The sequence below is a fragment of the Sus scrofa genome, chromosome 13 (assembly GCF_054392235.1).
Source record: "Sus scrofa isolate SSC_HxYL_T2T_F1_AM1 chromosome 13, Sscrofa_HxYL_maternal_Yorkshire_Landrace_v2.0, whole genome shotgun sequence".
NCBI lineage: Eukaryota > Metazoa > Chordata > Mammalia > Artiodactyla > Suidae > Sus > Sus scrofa.
The window spans coordinates 152128686-152151627 of NC_139395.1; the positions used below are offsets into that span (position 1 = coordinate 152128686).

Below are 22942 nucleotides of genomic sequence, written 5' to 3' on the forward strand. Positions count from 1 at the left end.
ACTGAGAGCTGTCATCACAGGGTCCCGAGCAACATAGTGAGTTTCCCGAATGACGACGGGGCTATTCAGAAGTCTCAGAGCAGGAGTGGCTGAGAAGGGCAGAACCAGCTCACATCCTTGGGGATCTCCTAGTGTCACAGTGACTGTCACCCAGGGTGGCCTGCATGGACCAGAGCCCCAAGTTCCACCCTTCCCCTGTTCTGGGAAGATTCAGCTGCACCCTGACTCTGATTTCAAACTTGGACTCAGATATTCCGGTTTCCGATATGATTCATTAGAGCTCCATAATCCACTACTTACCTAAACTTGAAAACACTATTTAATATTTCAGTTGATTCTTCCTCATAGAGGCATAAATTGAGTAGCAATTATGTGAACAGTCGATCCTTTTGTCTTAAGGTTACCTCTTTTAAGCTCTAAGGCAGATTTTCACTTTAGCACATCAGAAGTCACAGGATCATTTCTCCCATTGGCGCTTTTATTTTATTTTTTATTTTACTTTATTTTTTTTTGTCTTTTTGCCATTTCTTGGGCCGCTTCCGCAGCATATGGAGGTTCCCAGGCTAGGGGTCTAATCAGAGCTGTAGCTGCCAGCCTATGCCAGAGCCACAGCAACGCGGGATCCGAGCCGCGTCTGCAACCTACACCACAGCTCACAGCAACGCCGGATCCTTAACCCACTGAGCAAGGGCAGGGATCGAACCCGCAACCTTATGGTTCCTAGTCGGATTCGTTAACCACTGCGCCATGACGGGAACTCCGCTTTTATTTATTTATTTATTTTTTTGTCTTTTTGCCTTTTCTAGGGCCACTCCTGCGGCATATGGAGGTTCCCAAGCTAGGGGTCCAATCGGAGCTGTAGCCGCTGGCCTACGCCAGAGCCACAGCAACGTGGGATCCGAGCCGTATCTGCGACCCACACCACAGCTCACGGCAACGCCGGATCCTTAACCCACTGAGCAAGGCCAGGGATCGAACCCGCACCCTCATGGTTCCTAGTCAGATTCGTTAACCACTGTGCCACGACGAGAACTCCTCCTGTTGGCGCTTTTATTGATTCCAGACATCATGTCTCCAAATGAGTCCCGAATTCCACTCTCCTCTGTCTTTCACATACTAACCCTGGCCCCATTCAGTCCTGCCTCTCCAGGGAGTAGGGCAGGACCGTCGCCTCTGTGCCCATCAGCCAGACAACTCAGAGGCCCACCCATGGGGAGCTGCCTGCACAGAAAGCCTAGGCACTTTCAAGACCTGGTCCTCTGAGGTCTTTGCCCTGAACTTGAACTCTACGTCCTCTGCGACACTTTTCTCAAGCTTTCCTGGCAGTGTGAAGTGACTGTCATCAGCCGGCGCCATGTCTGCCTCCTTCCTGCACACCTAACTCCTTGAGGACACTGTTAGCCACATTATACTTGAAGCACAGAGTTAGTACTTAGGAATGTTTGCTGAAGGGACTCCGGGGGATGAAGCATCTACACAAAGCTCTCCTGCCCACTTCTGCCACCTACGAGCCTGATGAGACCCCTCTGTGACACTAGATGGGCTTGGCAGGACTCATGGCACCCTCAGGGATGGAGATTCCTGGACAAGGAGGCATCTTGTCCCCCCACTAGGTTCTGTGCCTTTGCTAGTCACACAGAGCACTCCTGGCAAAATACAGGAGACAGAGACATACCTGGAAGACAAGAACACTTCAGACCAACTATGAACGAGAGGAAACCAATGGCAATGATCTTGCCAAAATGTCTAGCGAGCCGTCTCTTCCATAAAGCTGGTGTTTGAATCACTCAGGAGGCGTGAGGCCAGACAGGCACATGTGCGTGCGCACAGCCCCTACAGCAAACACCTCTTGGCTACGACTCCTTCTCCTGGCCTCATTCAGTGCTTGGTCAAAATATGAATCTCCTTCAGTTCCCTCCAATCATGGGCAGGACCAGCTCGAGGCTATCAGCTTATAACTCAGTGTGTCCCAGAAGTTCACGTGCAAAACAGCCATTTAGAACTCAGATAGAAGAGGGAGTGGAGTGGAGCCCATAAAAGCCCACTGAACCCACAGGGTAGTATCAGGGCTTATGACTTGGGCAAGGACAGCGACATTAAAGGTTACGAAGACCTTTATGAGCCGTGTGGGAAAAGAACTGACTTTTTTCCCGGCAGAGCCCCACCCCTTCCCGTACCAACAAGACCTCAATGCTGCCTAAGCTCTTCTTCCCTCATCTTCCCAAACCCACAGTCCCGATAAACCCCAAGTCCAGGTGAGGAGTGGCCAGCCCCAGTGGCTCTGGAAACACCTGCTGTCCTCAGTCAGAAGGACGTGCAAGTACTGGTATCCATCAAGTGCAGCCGGTGCTCCACAAACGTGCAAAGAATAAACCTCTTCCTCCCGACCTTTTCCATATGTCTCACTATCTGTGTGTCTTTTCTCTGTTTTTGCCGATCTGTGCCCAACTGGGAGCTAATTATATGACAAGAGATGTGTGTATATAAATCCCAGCAGCAAAAATACTGAACACAGAGCGATGTGGCAATGATTCCTAATGACTGAATGGAAAGGGAAGCTGAGCACACCCTGGACTCAAGACTCCCAAGCGCAAAAGGATCAGAGGAATTCCAGCAAGAGGTCCCTTCATCACGCTCAGAAGCAGCTCTCCCTCCTGGGGGCCGGCAGCACTCATTCTGCCTCCTCGACACGGACAAGGACGCCTCTGGGAGGAGCAAGGTGAGGCAGGAGGAGAAGGAGCTCACAGCATTGTCACCAGGACAATGACCAGGGGTGGGGGCACGGCCAGAGTGGGGAGCTGGAAGGGCTGAGCACCTGTCCAGGACTGCCACATCTAACGGAGCCACCTCGGGAGCCAAGGCAACAATCAGGTGGGCCAGCTGATGCCACCACTTGCGCACCGCGGGAGAGGACTGGGCTGCAGGGCAAGCCGGTGGTTCTTGCTGCAGACGCCCCACAAGCAAGCCCACCAAGGACCCCCCTTGGGGCACCAAGGCCCCCTCTGCCACCCACTGGGAAGACAAATCGAGTGACAAATGACAACAGAGGAAAAAGTAACAGCACTACAAAGAAGGCAGAAGAGGGGTGGGCTGAAACAGGAGCAGGCGCCACCGTGACCCTCAGCCAGCCCACGGCGGTCCCGCAGCACTGTGCTCCGTCATCTTCCGCAGCCAACCCCTCTCCCAGAGCATGAATCAGGAACACTTCCCACCCCATGCACCAGAGCCCACCCCCCGCCCTCCAGCCACCATGCTCCCGGTGCCCGGGACATACCCACAGTCCACCCAGCAGATGGTGCCTTGTCCCTTCACTGCCTGGGCCACAGTAGACAATAACCTGAGATGACTTTCAGCTGCAGCCTCTGTAAGAGAAACAGAAAATTAAACGTCTGTACCCAAGCACACCAGGGCCGGCCCTGCCATCTTTCCTCAGGGGCAAGGAAGGTCAGAGACCAGTCCTGGAGGTGAGGTCCCGGTTCATGAGAACACCATGCCCGGGAGCAAGAGCTCATGAGAACAGCCCAGCTCTTCTCGGAAAGCCCTGTTCCTGCCATCCTCACACACACACAGAATCCCTCACCCCTCCCTCAAGCCGCAACTCATGCCTCGCTCTTCCAAGAATCTCTGGGCTGGATCCTCAACTCCCAGGAGCATCTCTGACTCATTACCTTTCTGGGACACATTTTGAAAAATCTATAACCAAACAATTACAATGTTATAACGAAAACAGGGAACGAGTCTGCTGATTCCACACACTGGCCTGTCCTGGCCTCACCTGGGAGCTGACAAGGGCGGGGACCAGAGCCTTCCTTCACTCGTGCGTCACGCACTCACCTGGGGGCTTGGTAAAACGGAATGATTTCTTTTTTTTTTTTTGCTTTTTAGGGCAGAGGTGCAGCATATGGAGGTTCCAGGCTAGGGGTCAAATTGGAGCTACAGCTGCTGGCCTACACCACAGCCACAGCAATGCCAGATCCTTAACCCACTGAGCGAGGCCAGGGATCAAACCTGCAACCTCATGGTTCCCAGTCAGATTCATTTCCACTGCACCACACCGGGAACTCCTAAAATGTGATGATTAAATGAATTTTACATGTGACACTGCTCTCTGACAGACTGATGCTGAGTGTGCCCAAGTCATTTTCACAGCCCACTTCCCCAGAAGCCACAGAGGAAGAGGCAGTACCCCAGGGGTCAGCTGCAGGACCATGAGCTATGCCTCAGGGCCCGGCGGGAGGAACATGAGAAAGAAAGAGGTGTTGGGTCAAAGGCCCTGGAAACTACTGTAAGAGGGCAGGTTCTTGGAGACGGAGCCTCTGTGGCCTGATTTTCACACTGCCAGCCTGCAGCGGGCCACTGCAGAGTGGCCGTGGCCAGGCTGTCGCCTTCCCCCACCAGAAACCACACGATACATTCCAAGGCCAGGCAGGAATGATATCTGAATTATTTGGCTCCTCAGATCTCCTTTTCTAGTGTGGATAATGGAAGCTGTTTGTGAACACAAAGCATGCTGAGCCTTTCATGGAACGAGCAGAAAGCATCCTTCAAGAGCTGTGCACGGAGCCACCCACAGGAGGCCCTCCCAGGAATCACCCCTCCAAGGCCAGCAGGAGGAGGGGGCACAGCCGAGGTGGGAAAGGCCAGCCTCCACCCTTCAGATGGGGCTCTGGGAGGTGGGGGAGGAAACTAAAGCAGAGCCTTATGAAGCCCCCTCCCTAACCCTGCCTTTCAGCCGTGGAAGAGGAGGCACTGGTGGAGGGAGGGAGGGAGGGGAGAGAATCCAGTTACTGTGCTGTTCCCAAAGCCACTGGGGGTCACCAGGCTCAGGGGCAGGCCTGGGCAGGGGGCAGGAAGGTCATGCCTTCCCCTGGATCCTCACCCAGCGGTCCAAATCAGGGAGGAGGTGGGTACATGGGGAGCACCGGGAGCTCCACTGACAAGAGGCAGAGAAGGAAGAAGCTGGGCCAGGGCAAGAGACAGGAGGGCTCCCAGCCCGCCGCCTGCCACGCAAGCCCGCGTCAGGACACCTAGCCTTCTCCTCTCTACTTCCCCTAACCAGCTCCTGGTGGCTGAGCCTCGCAACATTGCAGAATTACCATGTTCCTGCTTGCCGGAGAAAGCGAGGTGGAGGCGGCAGGGGGACTAGCTCTCCATGCACTGGCTGGTAGACCTCAGACCAGGCAGCTATTCTCCCTTTTGCTTCAATTTCCTCCCTAAACTGGACGTTACCTGACACCCCGCACTGCCTCCCTTACAGAAAAGCAGCAAATGAGAGTGTATTGCTGAAGTTCCTTGCAGGGCCCTTCTAGGATGAATGAGCTTAGAGGAGGGGATCCAGCCATGAAGAGACTGAGTGTATTCCCGGTGGGACCAATGATTGCCCAGCTTCTGGAGCATCTGTGACGGCTGAGCCACGCTTGTTCAGGGCCCTAGACCTCAGGCCTCAGAAGCAACTCTGCTTTCCCCTGCCTCGGTTTACTCCGCTTCCCAACAGCAAAGGAGTGCTAGGCACACACTGGGTTCCCAACAATGACCCAGGAGTGTGTGCCAGGCCCTCAAGTGGGCAAAGGGCAGCACGTGCCCGGGTGCTTGGAGGATGCAGGCTTCAGGAGGGACACACGCCCAAAACATCCATCAGCCCCCAGTGCCAATGAGTGTCGAGGATCAGCTGCCAGGGAGAGCTGTGCCTGGAACCCACCCAGCCAATGGCTACTGCTTCTCCAGGGCACAGGAAACTTGGCATCCTCAGGAGCAGCGAAAACACTTAACTCTGCTGGAACGGCATCAACAGTCAGATGTTCTAAGTTGCGGCCAAGAGTTGAACAAACCTCTCCCTCCTCAATGCCCTCACCAGCCTCAAGGTCAGAAGAGGCAAACCGCTGCTCCCGCCCCCACTGAAGCTGCCCTGTCCTGTGCGTGGAGCACACTTCAAATTATCTCTTGCTCTGACCCCAGAGTGGGACAGCAGGGGCTGTGCAGGGCCAGGGCTGCCAGCCTGGGTGTGTGCCCCCAAACCTGGGACCCATGCAGCTGGCTACATGCGGGCCCAGTCGATTCATCACCAGCTCCGGTGAAGTGTGCCCTGGCCGGCTGGCCGTGCCACCCAGGAAGCCAGGTGCTCACTGTCCCCCGTTGTTCTTTACACAGTCCTCTCCCCCCTGAGGTACTGAGTGGTTCCAGGGGGCTTTTCCTAAGAAACCCTGGTCAAACGGAACTGAGACCTCCCCCCGGGGATCCAAAAACAGCAGAACTAACACTCCTCTGTGCCTTGGCCCCCACTTCTGAGGAAAGCCAAGAAACCGTATGTCCGTCGGGCCCTCCCTGAGCGGTTGTTCGCCCTGGGGTCTCTGCCTCCCACCTCTGCCCCGGCTCCGTCCTCGCCAGCCCTCCTCCCTGACAACGGCCCCGAGGCCAGGACGGGCACTCACCAGATTTGGAATAAAGCACCAGTACGTTATTCCGGGTCCTGAGAAGTTTTTTCAAGTCCTTGGGGTCGGAGATTTTTTCGATGAGCGAGGAGACCTTTGTGGAGGACAGCCACGCCGGCAGGACCACCTGGGGATCAAGGAGGTAAGGACCATGAGTCCCACATCCCCGGCGGGGCTCAGAAAGAAGGGCACGCCCATCCTTCTCACAACTCTACACCTGCCTGTCACCTCGTCCCCTGGGACTCTTCCTGGCCCACTGCCAGTCTCCAGCTCACCCTGCCCTTCATCACTCTGCGAGGCCACACGGACTGTACTGGTACACAAACCCCGCTGCATGGATACACTTGCCACCCTTTCAATCAAGACCTCTCTGGGACAGAGCTCTCTTGTGGCGCAGTGGGTTAAGGATTTGGCATTGTCACTACAGCAGCGCTCGTCACTCCTGAGGCACAGGTTTGATGCCTGGCCCAGGAACTTTCATATGCCACATATGGGGCCCAAAAAAAAAAAAAAAAGCCTCTCAGAGAAGGCAAGGTCTGTACCTTACACTGCACCCAAATGCCACACACGGGAGCAACGTGGTGAAAACTTTACCCCACCTAAAAGCACCCAAGCCCCAAATCCACAGAGAAGTATGATCACCTCTTAACATGATCTCATTTAAGATGGGTATGGTTGGTTTTCCACTTTCCTCACTTAGCCAATGATCTTGGGAAACCAGCTAGCAGGAAACAAGACAATTCTCCCACAGAAAACCCTGAACGCCTTAAGCCCTGGAGGTACCAGGCACCTCCGCAGGTACGATGAGAGGTGGGCTGGAAGCAGAGGCGGGGGAGGGAAGGTTATTAAAGGTACGAACAGAGAGGAGTCACACAGCAGATCCTGTCACCCAGCCCGCACAACTGGCCAAAGGAAAACACTCCCTAGCCGTTACCAGCCAGAGAGATCGAATAAGAAAAGCTCTGCCAGGAGACACCAGGCAGAGGTGGGAGGGAGTATGGACAAAATGACTTGAGTCACCCATCCCCTGTAAGACCCTGCCCCCAGCATCTCTCTTCCTTTTCCCAGAATGTTGCCAGTCTAACTCCCCCAAGCAAGAGATGAGAGAATTCTTGGGAGTTCCCGTTGTGACTCAGCGGTAATGAACCCGACTAGAGTCATGAGGACTTGGGTTCGATCCCTGGCCTTGCCCAGTGGGTTAAGGATCCGGCATTGCTGTGAGCTGTGGTGTAGGTCACAGACACGGCTCAGATCCCACGTTGCTGTGGCCCTGGCGTAAGCTGGCAGCTACAGCTCTGATTAGACCCCTAGCCTGGGAACCTCCATATGCCGCAAGTGCGGCCCTATAAATCAAAAAATAAAAAAATAAAAAGATCTCAGATGTGAGAATTTTACCACCAATATACTCTTTCTCAGGATGCTATTGCAACTCATACTCCATCAAAACAAGAAATAAATAAAAAATGAGAAAGCTATGGACCCTAGGAAACAAAGGGTCTAAAAGAAGAGAGAGGCAAAGAAGATGATGGTGATGAGAAATCCCAGAATCCTACAGAGCAGCCAGCCCAGGATGGAACAAGGAGAGAGGATTACGGAGGAATGTGGTCAATAAAAAGAGGCAACGACAGATGATTCATTGTGCTCAATCATACCGATCAGGTAAATAATCTGACCAAAGTCACGCAGTTAAGAAGAAGCAGCGTCTGGATCTGAACTCCAGTCTCTCTAGTTGATCCCAGGCCCTCTCAAGCCACTGCCTCTTTGTAGCCAGAAGTCTTGCATTGAGTCTGAGCTCCACCACTCAATAGCTAAGATGCCCGGGCAACACCACCCAACCTTCTAGATGCTTGGTGCTTCACATCTGATGTGGAGCTAATGATACCCCGCCTCGTGGGACGGCTGTGAGGATGAAATGGGATAACTTATTGAACATGCTTTATAAATCATAAAGCGCACTAGCGGTATCAGTTACTGTAATCTATAATACCAATTTCCATCTCAGCAGAGTGAAAGACACAAATGTGGCCATAGTCTAGTGTTTCTAAATATAATCTGCCATTGGAATGAAACGGTGCCTTCTCTCCAGGGTAAAACCCTCAGGAGGAGGAGGGGAGGAATGAGTTCTCCCTTATTTCCACCCCCTCACCCCCCCACCCCCCGCAATGCTCAGGGACCCCTTGCCCTCAGGCAGGGACCTTGAGAGCTCACCAGAAAAGAAGTTCATTCCCCCTTATTATTACAGCTTATTCCACTGCTCCCAGGGAGCCAATGGACTTCAGATTAAAAAGTCCATAGCTCAATGCACACGATTAAAGGGAAAAAAGAAAAGAATCTGTGGGGAAAAACATGTTGACGCTGCTGGTTTTAATCCTCAAATAACCTGGTCAGTCAGGAAAAACAACTGCCCTTGCTCAGTGCCTCGGGACTCGGACCCAGAGACCAGCCATCCTGAGACTGGCAGGCACCTGCGCTTCTCCACTGGGGAAAAGGAAAGGGGAAGGGAGGGTGGACCTAGTGCCCACCTGCCTGGGCAGCATGGCAGTGTGCAGCTGGGCTAAGCGACGGCAAAGTGTCTACAGCAGATACCACAAGAGCACCAAGTCTCAAGGCGTAGCCAGCCACAGCTTCCTTCCTAAAAAGCCCAGCAAATCCCTCAGGTCATCTAACCAGTGGCCACCCACCGAGCAAACAAACCACTTTCCAGCCAGCTACCAAGGCCTCTGAGGCAGCGTTTACCCTCGCAGAGCAGCGAATGTCAGCTCTACCAGAAATACCCTGCTGCTGGGCTTAACCTCAGCGCTCTCTGTGGCCGGCCTGGTCAAGAACCCTTTATGGATGGTCCATGTTCTCTCCGCTTGCTCCAGCCCTACCCCAAACTCCCTAGACCAGGAGCACATGGCCCCTTGAAAGCCCTGAGGAAATGCCTGTCCAGCATAATAATAAACATGAGAAACAAACTGGTTGCTACACTGAACCTTTGCAGAGGTCTCCCCCGCAGGGAGCATGTTCCAAGGTGAGTCTCCCCCACGGCAGCTCTTGGGAGACCCAGAAGGGACCGTGGAAGCCAGACAGACCCAAGGCAGTCAGGGAGGGCCTGGGCTGGAGAGTGGTGGGAGAGGGCAGGTGGGGCCGGGCTGGGATGGGGTGTGGGGTCCTCAAAGCCTAGCTCAGAAACCCCATCTGGCTAGGATCTCAGACTGAGGAGTCGCCAAGAGGCTGGAGGGGATCTGCTCAGTGGCTGCCCAAGTGGAGAAAAATGGGTCAATTCAAGAGCCTCAAGGGAAAAACAACATAATTCAGTGACGATTCATATGTAAGCAAGGAAAGAAAAGAGGAGAGGCTAAAATGACCTCAAGGATTCTGCGCTTGGAAATGGAACAAGAGCCAGCCAAAACTGGAAGAATGGGGAAGCAGCAGCAGAAGAGGGTTTTTTGTCTTATGTTGAGAAAGGTGATGATAAGCTTAGGCACAGACCTGTGAACAAGTAGACGCCCCACTGCAGACATCCTCCAGGCTGGAGGGTGAGCCACAAGGTCAAAGAAGTCTCAGGGTCAGAGTGCAGAGGGAGAAGTCAGGAAACCCCTCAACTGAGGAGGAGGAAGGACCGAGAGAAAGGCTGGGAAGGAGGTAGGACGTAACATGTCAAAGCAGACAGGGAGGAGACACACAGAAAATCAGGTGATGGAGCTGCAGGCAAAGGCCAGGGCCAAGTGCCCAGGGAGAACTTCCTGGTGAGGGGTGGGCGGTCAGAAGCCAGGCTGCACAGAGAAGCACAGCCCAGGCAGGAGGAGCACAGGGTCAGGAGAAGAATGGGCTGCCTCCACTGAAGATAGGCACTGGTGGGCATGGGAGAGGCAGGATTTGCTGGGAGAGAATTTGAAAATTTGAGAACAAGAGGAAAACCGTTGGGACAGGTAGATCTGGAGGGACCCAGAGGACTTGGTGTGCAAAGAGCTAAGATGCTCAGCTGAACATCTCTGAGGGTGAAAGACCCCTGTGTATGGCCTCAGAGAGACCCCCGCCTTAGCAAGCAACCACGGTAGCCGCCGGGAAGTGGCCCTTTCCTGCCTCCCCTAAACCCAAGGGGACTCTCCTCCAGCCACTTAACATTCTCCTTTCTCCTCCACTCCTGTCTCTTTTAACCTTTCCAGCGAGCATGCGCCTGCCTTTTCTTAAGGTGCAGCTCCACTGAGCCCTGGGTTGCCTTGCCAAGAGCCTTCCTGCTGACTTCATAAGTCACAAGCCACAAACCTTGCTAACAACAAAAACTAAGGCAACAATAACAATGTTAATGATGCATAAACACTCTGCTTTGTCAAGTGGTGCGGTGGGGGGCGGGGGGGGGGTCGTTGGTGGGGAGATAGGGCAATGGCTTGAGAAGGGAGCCAGCCATGAAACTGTTTCTGGGTTTGGTAGGCTCCTGACATTCTAAGTCTTTTGACTTGGAGGTAGAGGAGAGAAAAAAACAGAAAAAATCCCCTTTGTTCACCAGGCAAACTCCTCTGACTTTCCCCCAATCACTGCTATCTTTTTGTTCCCAAACCCCCAGCCTTAACAGTATTTATATCAGGGCTGAACAAGGATGGCTGCCTTCCTGTGCTGGGGAATACAGGCCCCCAAAGTCAGGTCGTGCTTGCATGGCTCAGTGCGCCCCAATCAGAGTACCAGTCCCCCAGCCCCCAACCTGTCACAACACAATACCCCCCTCAGAACACCAGGCCCCTCCATCAGAATGGCAGCCCCCACCCCACCCCAAGCCCCTTCCCCCATCAGAGTACAAGGTGCTCTGGGAGAAGCACCCAGGGTGCCCGGCAGATTCCTCGCCCCCAACCTCCACTATGGCTGGAGGCAATGGGGGACACTGGGCTCTCCCCTCACCTTCCAGACTCCCTGCAGTGCTCTCCTAACAGGTGTCTGGCCATCTCAGGGCCAGCCAGACAAACCACCCTCCAGCCCAGAAGCTCACTCTCATCTCCTCCCTTTGTAGTTTCCCTACCCCTCTGCTTCTGGGGACAGAGGGACCAGGGGTCAAACCCAGGCACCGTCATCGATAGCATGATGATCGCAGGCGAACGTCATTTCCCCACCTGTAAAGTGGAGAAGTTCATCCTGATACCTGCCTTGTGGGGTTGGCTGAAGATTAAATAAGGGGGAGAAGTACATAGAGAACCTAACATAATGCTTGGCACACGGAAGTACATAATAATTATCATTAATCTGCATTAACACTATTAGCAAGACACGCCGTAGATAGAGCAAGGACACCAGTAAACAGGCACCACCTTTTCCTCTCTAGGGCCTTGCCTGCAATTAAGCAAAACAGCACGTCCAGGCAGGAAGAAACGTGCATGTACACACATCCAGCATCAGAACCTAGGATAAGCACCCATCCGCACAGCGACCCAGACCAACAGGCCATGCAGCACACGGAGGACGGTCCTCCCAGCTTTTGTGCCCATTTGCCCCTCACAATAACCTGATGAGTGGGCACTAGCCTCATCCTACAGATTAGGAACCTGAGGCTCAGTGGTTCACTTAGTTACCAAGGTCACACAGCAGGTCAAATCGCAGAGCTAGGTCTAGTGCTTGGGCCTCCCAGGTTCTGGCCAGAGGTAGGCTGCTTTCCTCCACCTCACAAGCTCCCTGGACAAGTTCCAGGGCTCACAGCAACCCAAGTGGACTACCTTGGAAGGAACACCTCCTTCCAGGCCAGGCCTGTCAAAGCAGCCAGGAAAAGCCCACATCTGCCAGAATGCCCTGGCAAGGAGGGTCCCAGCAGGAATTTACACTAACCCTCTGCTTCCTGTTTGCCCAGAGCACCCTGTTGTTGGCCACCTGTCCCAGGGTCCCAGGGCAAGTAGCCCAGAGCTGCTGTTAATGAGAGGTGTGTGCAGGGGTCCAGGTGCCTCTCGGCCTTGCTCTCACTCGCTCTAACACACCACACGCCCAGGCTCCTCTGGCTTCACTTAACCTCAACTACCATCACCACCAGGCTGGACATGAAGAGTCCTACAATTCTGGAAAATAGCAGGGAGAACAGTCCTTGCCCCATTACACCCTCAGCTTTAAAAAGCTCTGGATCTCTGGGGTGCGTGCCAGCACCTTCACATTCTCTATAGCCGGGAGGCTGTCTGTTGTTACAGACTCGCTCTTCAATGCAGATCGTGAAGCCAGAGGTATTCAATTATGTAAAAGCAACTTGCTAAAGGAAGAAGAGTAGAGGACGGAAGTTTAACATTTAGAAAAGGGGTGGAGGTGGGACTTGACCTTTTTTTTGCTCTGTCACCTGAAAAAGTTGGGAGTTGTGAAGAAACTGGTTTAATTTAGTGTAGCCCACATTTTGCTCAAAATAGTTTTGAAATGTCAGAATCTAAGTCTAGACTCGTAGGAAGCTGGTGGTAAAAGGATCCAGGAACAAGGTTAAAAACTGATGACCTGAACCCAAGGGCAGAGAACTTCAGCTGGCTGAGTATTTGAGAGCTGGAGATTTGCTTGAGAGTCCGAAGGCTGGGGAGTTCCCGTCTTGGCGCAGTGGTTAACGAGTCTGACTAGGAGCCATGAGGTTGCAGGTTCAATCCCTGGCCTTGCTCAGTGGGTTAAGGATCTGGCGTTGCCATGAGCTGTGGTGCAGGTCACAGACGCGGCTTGGATCCTACGTTGCTGTGGCTCTGGCGTAGGCCAGCAGCAACAGCTCCGATTCCACCCCTATCCTGGGACCTCCATATGCCTCGGGAACGGCCCCAGAAAAGGCAAAAAAAAAAAAAAAGTCGGAGGGCTGGGAGTTCCCTGGTGGCCTGGTGGTTAAGGATTCAGCATTGTCACTGCTGTGGATTGGGTTCAATCCCTGGCCCAGAGAACTTCCACAAGCTGCAGGTGCACCCCCCAAAAAAAAGGAAAAAAGAAAGAAAAAACAGAGTCAAGGATCCAAGTTTTGTGCTGGCTTTGATATCTACCAACTATGTGACCTTGGACAAGCCATTTTCCTTCTCTACATCTTCCTCTGTAAAAATGAAGGGGTTGAAAGTGATTTCCAAAGTCCTTTCCAATTGTAAGACTGTGCAAAGCTATTCTCATGACCACTACCATAGAAGTACTGTGAGGTAATTACACCTTGTGAAGAAACCAAAACCACTGAATTGCTTGGCCTGTGGCCATTCACATTAAAAGTCAAACCCCTGAGTCTTCCCTGCAGCAAGTGTGGCCATAAGGCAAAAATCCGGCCTCTGAAACAGCAAGTGTTATGTGGCAACTTTTAGCAAGTGTCCCTAATAGACACATGGTACGAGTCTTTAGACCCTTCCTCCTTCCTGCTGGCAAGAATGTGGAAAGATGGCTGGAACTTAAGCAGCCACCTTGTGACAATGAGGTGGAAGGACTTGCTAAAGATGTGGAGTACCAACACAGAAGGCACCTGGGTCCCTGATACCACAGAGCGACATACTGGCCCTGAACACCCCCTCTTCCAGGCTTCCATGTGAGTAAAATAAACAATCTCTTTAAGGCAATACCACTCTGGGTTTTCTGGCACACATGCAAATAGATCTTGAGTGCCTGCTTTCTTTAACTAGAAAGAAATATTAACATCTGCTCCAGTTGGAGTATCTCAAAGCATCTTTCTTCACATTCCATCTCCAGCTTCCAGGTAGCCCTCCAGAGCCAAACTCACAATCTCCTGAGGCTGCTCAATACAGTGGAGCCCAGAAGGCTGTGGAAACTAAACATGTTAATACACAGAAGTCCATGTCCTACCATTTCATCTTAGATGGCTCCAGTCATAAGAAAGTTCAAATTCCTCCCCATCCCAAGCCATTCTGCCAGCCTATCATACTCTGAAAAAAACAAACAAATTCCCTCTTAGGATTCAGCAGATGAAACTCCCAGATTCCTCATGTGCCCCCACATCTCTCACTGTCCTGAATGATCTTCCCCAGACACAGCCATACTCATGATTCCCAGAGCTATGCCAGTGCCAGGAGCAGGGTGTCAGGGCCTGAAGAGGGTAATAATAACAGTGCTATATTATACTATAATTTATTTTTGGAAATAAATACCTAAAGTTTCATAATTCCAAATGAGGCAGAATAATAATTCCAGTAGTCAGTGTGGGAACATGAGCTTTGATATATTCCCTGATTAATGTCCATGGTTTAAGATTTTTTTTTTTGGTCTTTTTGCCACCTCTTGGGCTGCTCCCTCGGCATATGGAGGTTCCCAGGCTAGGGGTTGAATCAGAGCTGTGCCAGCCTATGCCACAGCCACAGCAACATAGGATCCGAGCCTCTACACCACAGCTCACGGCCATGCCGGATCCTAAACCCACTGAGCAAGGCCAGGGATCGAACCTGCAACCTCATGGTTCCTAGTCAGCTTCGTTAACCACTGAGCCACGATGGGAACTCCATAGTTTAAGATTTGTAAAAACTAATCAAGACAAAGTGGCCTTGCTTGTTTGAAGATGAACTATTGTAAGTACATTTGTTTTACATCAACGTGGGAATTAACCTCTGACCTATACATTTGACTGTCAGCAAAAGAATGTAAAGAATGGTGACTCTTTAAGTTTAGGAGAAAGAAGAGCAAAAGGACCATAAAACTTACGGAGCATTCCCTAACTCTAAAGTCTCTCTTGAGTCAGGCCCCATAGGGGTAAACTGTACAAGGCCAATGGGAAAAAGAACTGATATCTGGACCCCACATTGGTACCCCTGTCTTTAAGAGAGAAAAACCTCCATCGAACAACAGAGAGGGGCACTCTTCCTCCCCCTTCCAGTGTGTGTGCTGGGAGCTATTTGCTTTCCTGTAATAGACTTTTGCCTGCTTGCTGACTGTGTGTTCTCGAAGTTCATTCTTTGGCTCCGTGAACAAGAACCCGGATTCCGGTAACACAAACACAGAAGAGTAATCTCAACACAAATCTTGACTGTTGGATCACAGTTCAGAAAAAAAAAAAAGAAGAAGAAGAAGCTGAGAAACACCATTAGTAAATCTCTTAAAATATGGCACCCAAATGTCATACAATGTTGGCAAAAGTCTAAACCAGTGCAATTGTTTTGGAAAGCTATTTGGCACAATTAAGCAAGTATCTTCAAAGTATTTATGCTCCTTGACTTGGTAATTCCACTTTTGGGAATGTGTCCCGAGGAAATGAGCAGATACTGACATATGACTCATACAGTCCTACTCATAAGAGTCAAAAATTGTCAACAACCTAAATATCCAACAGCAGGGGAATGGCTACTTAGAGCAAACCATGAGACAGAATAAAATAGGAATTTAAATGATGTTTCCAAAGACTGTACAATGAGAAAATATTTGTTTTAATGTTAGGTTTTTAAAAATAGAATTCGAAATGTCCCTGATATGATCACAACTATATACAAAATTATGCTCAGAAAATGGCTGGAAGACAAAATGCACCAAAGTAAGGCTTTGTCCTTAGATAGATTTTATTTTTTCCCTTTGTTTATTTTTCTAACTCGCCATAATAGGCATGCCCAACTCAACTATTTAAAGAAAAAGAAAAAACCTCCATTAATTGGCTATCGTCATGGAAATAATTGACAATTTCAAAGTATTTCCCCATGAGAAAACATAACTTTATAGTGGAGAAACCTGACAACACCCCCCCCCAAACACACACACTCAGGAACCAATGTTAACACCACCAGCAATGGGTCAAATCAACATGTCTCCTGACACATGGCCCTGAAGGGAAACATCATCCAAAACCAAACTGAGGGACATTTTTCCAAATCGTCAAGGTCCCAAAAGACAAATCTGAGAAACTGGCCCAGATTACAGGAGATTAAGTAGATGTGACAATTCAATTCAACATGTGATTCTAGATGGAGTCCTAAGTCAAATTACCTTCCTGCTTTTGACCATTGTACTCTGGTTATGTAAGAGAAAAGTCCTTGCCTTTTAGGAAATACTAAAGTATTTATGGGGCAAAGGAGGAGCACACCTGTAAACGTTATATATGCAAAGGAAGAGTATGAAAAAACAAATGTGATAAAATGTTAATATTTGCGGAATCTGGGTGAATAACAAATGGAAATCCTCTGTATCCTTCTTGCAGCTCTTCTATAAGTCTGTTTCAAAACTGGAGTTAGGGAAAGAAGACCTAAAATAAGAGAAAAAAAAAAGAGATGCCTGGAACACAACCAAATGCTGGCTGTCCCCACCTCCTTCCACAGGCCTCCCGATACCCTCAGCCATCCAACCAGTGCTCCCTGGCCCTTTCCCAAGTAGAAGCAGTGCTTATCTGCCCTTCCTCACTCCCAGCTGTCTGCTCCTCTGCTCACCCAACATTGTGTAGCTTTTTATGAGAACTATTATACAGAATCTGCAAAGAACTTTGCATGCAACACATACCGACAATGGCTTTGACGAGAGAGCGAGAGAACATTAATTTTTAAATATAGGTAATTTATGCCCCTTCAATGGGCAAATTTTAAGCATCTGTCACCAGTCACCATGGCTAAATACCACTCTTCACAAGGAGTCAAGGCCAAACCTCAAACCAAGCTTGAAGAGTTCACTACTAATACTTTCCAATGTTCAAATGTCTACCACCCAGCAGCCTTTGAAGTAAAAATGAGCACTGGGAGCTCCTGGATGGTAAGGGGGGTGGGGGAGGGGGGGCATGTGGGGCAGAGGGGGTATGGGCGGTGTGTGTGAGTGTGAGAGAGAGAGAGAGACAGCCTGGCCATATGGGTGTGTGTGCACATGTCACAGAGAGCCTGGAGCCTGGCCCTGGGATGTGGACCCCTGATCAGCTGCAGCTGAGGAGCTAAATACGCTTAAGAAAGAGAGAGAAGTAGCAAAGCCCTTAGCCTGGGACACAGCCCCAAAAGAGGATACTTTAATCCCAACATTGAGTGCCTAGGAACAAGGCCATGATAATAACAGCTACAAGTAGAGAGGGCTTGTTGTGTGACCAGGAGCCAGCTACGCAGCTATGTGACAATTCATTTATCTCAGCCAGTGAACTGGGTAGCTACTCTCCTTACACCTATTCTATAGATAAGGAAGCTGAGACAAGGAAGAGTCAGAAACTTGCTCCATGTGGTACATCAAGTAGGTGGGAGAGAGCTGTGCTATGACTCGGACCCAAGTCTGACAGACTCAGACCAGGGCTGAAACGCAAAGACGGATTCCTAAAGCCACGCACCTCACTGCTTGCTCCTATAAATGCAAAGCCAGCTGCATGGCTTATATTTTGCTTCCTTTAAAAACCACACCTTGGTGTTCTCGTCATAGCGTAGTGGAATGGAATCTGAGTAGGAACCATAAGGTTGCAGGTTCGATCCCTGGCCTCAATCAGTGGGTTAAGGATCTGGCACTGCCTTGAGTTGTGGTGTAGGTCACAGACACGGCTCAGATCCGGGTGGCTGTGGCACAGGCTGGCAGCTGCAGCTCCGATGACCCCTAACCTGGGAACTTCCACATGCCACGGGTGCGACTCTAAAAAGCAAAAAAAAATTAAAAAAAAAAAAAACAAACCAACACATCTTATACATGGGCTACACAAACTTTCCACAACACAAACTCATCTATCAACAAGGGCCAATGTCAGGGGCAGGACAACTGATCCATGAGCTTATCAAAACAGGTTCTCTTATCCTGAAATTGCAACTGCAGTGCATTTAACCAAGACTTAAGTCTCTAAAGCTTTTAATGTGGAAAACCTTTTCCAGAGCCAAGAGGGCTCTGGGTTGCTGCCAGGTCTGCTAATGAGGAAGAGCTGGTGGAGGGGACAGAGAATTAGGCAGCGGGGTCGGGGGGAGGAAGAGCAGGTGAATTCCCACTCCGGAAACCCAACCTTGCCTCAAAGCTCCATTAATTGATAAGAAAATAACAATTCAAGTGATCATGACCCATGGGCTACATCCGAGCTCTGACACACAGTATCTCATTCAATCCCTTGAAGCCGAGAGTCTAAACCAGTGTGTAACACCCCTCAGGCCTTAACCCAAGAGCAGAGTCACGGTGGGTTACCACCAGCACTTTTTAAAGCAAACATTAAATAAGAAGAGTTCCCGTCATGGCTCAGTGGTTAATGAACCTGACTATCCATGAGGATGAAGGTTCAATTGCTGGCCTTGCTTAGCAGCTTGGGGAGCCTAGCCTGGGAACCTCCATATGCCTCAGGTGCAGCCCTAAAAAGATAACAAAATAAAAATAAACATTAAATAGGAAACCTCAGTGTGTACCATAGGTAGCAAGACTATGTATTTGGGGAAAGGTGTATGTGTGCATGCTCATGCGTGTACACACTTGGTTATAATGTAAAATGCATAATTGTTCCTGCAGGAATTGCAGTAGTATGGGAGGTGGCACCATCCCCACTTCAGGACTGTGAAAACTGAGGTTCAAAGAAGTTAAGGACCTCGACTTGGGTGAAGCCTAAAATGGCAGAGCCAGGCCTCCAAGGTCTCTGGGCACAGATTAGATGCTCTTCTCTTTGTCAATGTGCCTGTTTCCCACGGGCGTCCCTCAAGTTCTATCCAGTCCCCAGAGCTCCACCCAGAACAAGCCCTGAGAGGCCAGCAGGCCTGTTCTCCCCTCCAGTCTAGCTACGGGGCGCAACCAACCAGAAAGAGCTTCAGTGACAGCCTGAGCCATCTTTCCTCTGCTTGCACTCAATTCCCTAAACACCTTCAGAGAAAAGCAAAAAACGGCACATGCTCCAGCCAGGGGATGCTTCACAGTTGTCACTGGTGTCTGTGGTTTGTGACACGGGCAGAACCCTGGCTAGCAAAATACTATCCACCACATAAAACCAATGTTGTCTTATAAATGTGTGGTTTGTAGCTACACAATAGCAGTAAGTATAAGCTTTTTGGAAATAAAGATTCCTGGGCTCTACCCTTGAAGAAAATTATCTCATGGATCGGGAGAGACCAGGAGTCCATTTTTACACATAGTCTCTCTTAAGGTGGTTTGGCTCCATAGGCAGGTTGGAAGGCCATTAATCCATCTTTTAAAAACCCCCTCTCTGGACCTCAGCCACTCCCCTCTCCTTCACAGTCAGAATTTTCCATCTCCCTCCTGCCCTCCTATCCACTCCTCAGGCCTCTCAGAGCTGCCCCCACTCCCCCAAGAGTCTCTCGGTGGAGGTTCAACAATGAACTTCACGTGGGAAACCAGACAGGGAGCTCCCCTTCTCATTTTTGCTCAGTATCTTTCTCAAACCCAGATGGCACACCCTCAGTCTCCCTCTACCTCTCTGGCCACCTGTCCTATCTTTTTTGAAAATCCTCCTCCGCCATCCCGTAAATGCTGAAGCTCTTTGGGTTCCCTCAGTCCACCTTCTCCTCCCACCCCACACTCTCATTGCACTCCCTCCAGCTGAGCAGCACCCCTAAATTAACATCCCCGGGCCCAGATCCCCCTTCTGAGGGCCACACCTTCCCATCCTGCTTGCCTAGTATCTCTTAAACTAGGATCAGGTATAATTCTCAAATGTTAAAAACCTAATTCTCGTACAAATAGAGATTGAACATATTTCAAAGTGTTCTTAACTCATTCACAAGGGACCCATTAAAATGACAAAGCCAGGTCAGAAGAGAATACGTGGAAAAAGAGTTCTCTTCCTGGCTCAGTGGTTAAACCCAGACCAACTAGCATCCATGAGGATGCAGGCTCCATCCCTGGCCTCGCTCCCAGCATTGCTGTGGGTGTGGCGTGGGGCAGCAGCTACAGCTCTGATTTGCCACCTAGGCTGGGAGCTTCCATGTGCGATGGAGGCGGCCCTAAAAAGCAAAAAAATAATAAATAATAAAAATAAATAAAAAATAAAATAAAAAGATTTTTTAAATGTTATAGGAGTGCCCATTGTGGCTCAACAGGTTAAGGACCTGACATTGTCTTTGTGAGGATGCAGGTTCAATCCCTGGCCTCACTCAGCGGGTGAAGGATCTCGCGTTGTTGTGAGCTGCGACATAGGTTGCAGACGTGGCTCAGATCTGGTATTGCAGTGGCTGTGGTGTTGGCCGCAGACTCAGCTCAGATCTGGAGTTGCTATGGCTGTGGCGTAGGCCGGCAGCTGCAGCTCCAATTCAACCCCTACCCTGGGAACTTCCATATTCCTCAGGTATGGCCCTACAAAGAAAAAAAAAAAAAACAAACAAAGTTTTGCATGTGGGTCTCTCTTCTCTACCAAACAGAAATCATCTGCATCCTTTCTGACTTTACAGAGTTCTGCTTCTGAGAAATAACAAGCAAAGCAACACTCCCTAGAGCACGGGACGCCCCTGGGTGGGCTTCCTAGACAACGGTCTGATGCAACATTAGAAAGCTACTAAATCATCTTTTATTTCCAAGGTTTTGGAATTTTTTTTTTTTTTTGGAGTTTTTCTTACACTGGGGTCTATGAATGTGGATGGGGAAACACATCTTTATTTGCATTCATCTCTAACTGAAATTTAGCCTTCCCTTCATTATGAATGTAGGTAACCAATTACGGTAGTGCTGGCAGTGCCTGTGACTTTGCCAACAGAAATCACATTTTCTCACGTCACACGATGATTTGCTGAGATAACCTGAAACACTGTCTATGCTCATCACCACTTAAAGAAGTCATCAAATCTGCCACTAGATCTTCTGACGTGATATATTAAAAATATAAATACTATTGTATAATTTGCGACAATATTTCGGTATCTGTATTTCAGTATCACTGGTTCCCTTTGTAATTCTATGCGTTCTGTTTCATACATTTAAAAACATTATTCTAAGAAAGGGTCCATAAGTCTTCAGAAAGGTCTTTCCTGACTTCTTGCAGTAAACTGGGGGCCCCTGTCACATTCTCTTACATTTCACACTTCTTTCCAGCACTTACTACCTGAATTAAATAATAAATTTGAGGCTCTCCCTCTCGGCAATGGGGGGGAACGGATGGTATCCATCAAAAGATTATGTCCCCAAAGCCTTGGCACAGTATGTATGGCTCATAAAAGACTCTCAAGAAGTATCTGTTAAAAAAAAAGAGAAAGAAAGAAAGAAAAAGAAAGAAAGGAAGGAAGGAAGGAAGGAAGGAAAAAAGATCTGTGGAACAAATGAACACAGAGACGTTGACATGTGTATCCATGATCCTTTGAAATGAGAGGCATGTAGAATACTCTGCCCGGGAGCCAGCCAGGTCAGACCCCTTGATGACAGCAAACCAGCTTGTTCCTCGGGATCCTGCCCTACTTGGCCCAACAACAGAGCTTTCCAGCCAAGGCCTTTTCGTGGCTCAGAAGCTGGACCACCTTTAGGTTTAAGCCCCAGGGTAGGGCCCTGGACCTACTAGATCTCCATTAGTACCTTCCAAGGCAAGGATTACAGGATCTGGTTATGAAATAAAGACATCTGCTTGTGCTAAGGGATTTGAGGAATGGGGGGATTCCTTGGGGCGATGGATTCTCTACCCCTGCCCCAACCACTTGTGAGGAATGGGAAACTCTGAAGCCAGGCACAGGCCACCATCAGGCCATTTGGGAACAGAGAGCCCATCCATCTAGGGGCTCAGTAGGACCTCGAGGAATACAAAGATGCAAAAAGGCTATTCTAACTCCACCCTCCCTCTGAGTGTTTAACCCCCCACCACCTGACCGTGAATTAGTTAAAGCTAATTATTTAGAAGTAGTTGTTGGCACTCCTGCTGTGGTACAGTGCATTAATGATCCAGCTTATCTCTGTGGCGTTGCCAGCTGGATCCCCAGCCTGGCACAGTGGGTGAAGGATCTAGCATTGCTGGAACTTCCATATGCTGCAGGTGCAGCCGAAAAAAGGAGCGGAAAAAAATAAAAAGCGGTCATCCAGTGGTGTTTGGAAAGAGGCCCTGTTGGACATAGGTGGTCAGGGGAACAGCTATCTAGAGCTCTGCAGGGAGGGTAATGAGAAAGCTAGTCAGTGAGGGCCTGGCTATAGCCTCTCCTCTTGTACTCAGGCCATCGTCAGGGTTACAGAGCAAGCTTCAGTGACCGCCCTGCCCCCAGGTAAGTGGCTGGTGCTGCTATTTCAGCAACCAGCCCCTGTCAAGGAGGCTGCTCAAACTTTCAGGTGCCCTTGGTTCCAGACCATACCCATCAATGGTCTCTCTTCTTGCTCTCTGTCCACCCACCCATCTCTTTCTCTCGAGCTAAGAGTACTCAACCAGCTTATCTCACCCACTTCATGTGGGACTCAAAACTGCAGACTCGAAATATGTGGAAATACTGTGCAAACTCTAAAGCCCTCTACAAAGGTACCGGGTGTCTGATAATTCTTGCTGACAGACTGAATGAGTGGCCAGGGGCTCAGGTCACTGCTGCAGGATGGGCCCAGCAGTGGCTGAGCATATCGCTCCTTCCCTCTCCCACTGAGACCTGGGACGCCAGGTCCCTCGGGGGGGCGGGGGAGGAAGGCAGAAGCAAATAAACCATCCACGTCCGGTGATGAAGGAGAACTTAGGCTCTCCTACACCCCATGGGTCACTCTCTGGCCCACTGTCACTTAGATAGCTTCCAAAACCTACCACAACCACC

At 50.2% G+C, this 22942-nt stretch overlaps 1 protein-coding gene across 2 annotated transcripts in view; it reads right to left on the reverse strand.

Annotated features, from left to right (window-relative positions):
• PDIA5 (protein disulfide isomerase family A member 5) overlaps nucleotides 1–22942 on the reverse strand; it is a 98388-nt gene that overhangs the window by 70123 nt on the left and 5323 nt on the right. For both annotated transcript variants that reach the window (XM_003132633.6, XM_084991015.1), the window contains exons 2-3: nucleotides 6429–6555; nucleotides 3275–3362 (exon numbers count right to left, since the gene is read on the reverse strand). In XM_003132633.6, coding sequence (XP_003132681.4) covers nucleotides 3275–3362; nucleotides 6429–6555 — 215 coding nt within the window. The remainder of the gene's footprint in view (nucleotides 1–3274; nucleotides 3363–6428; nucleotides 6556–22942) is intronic.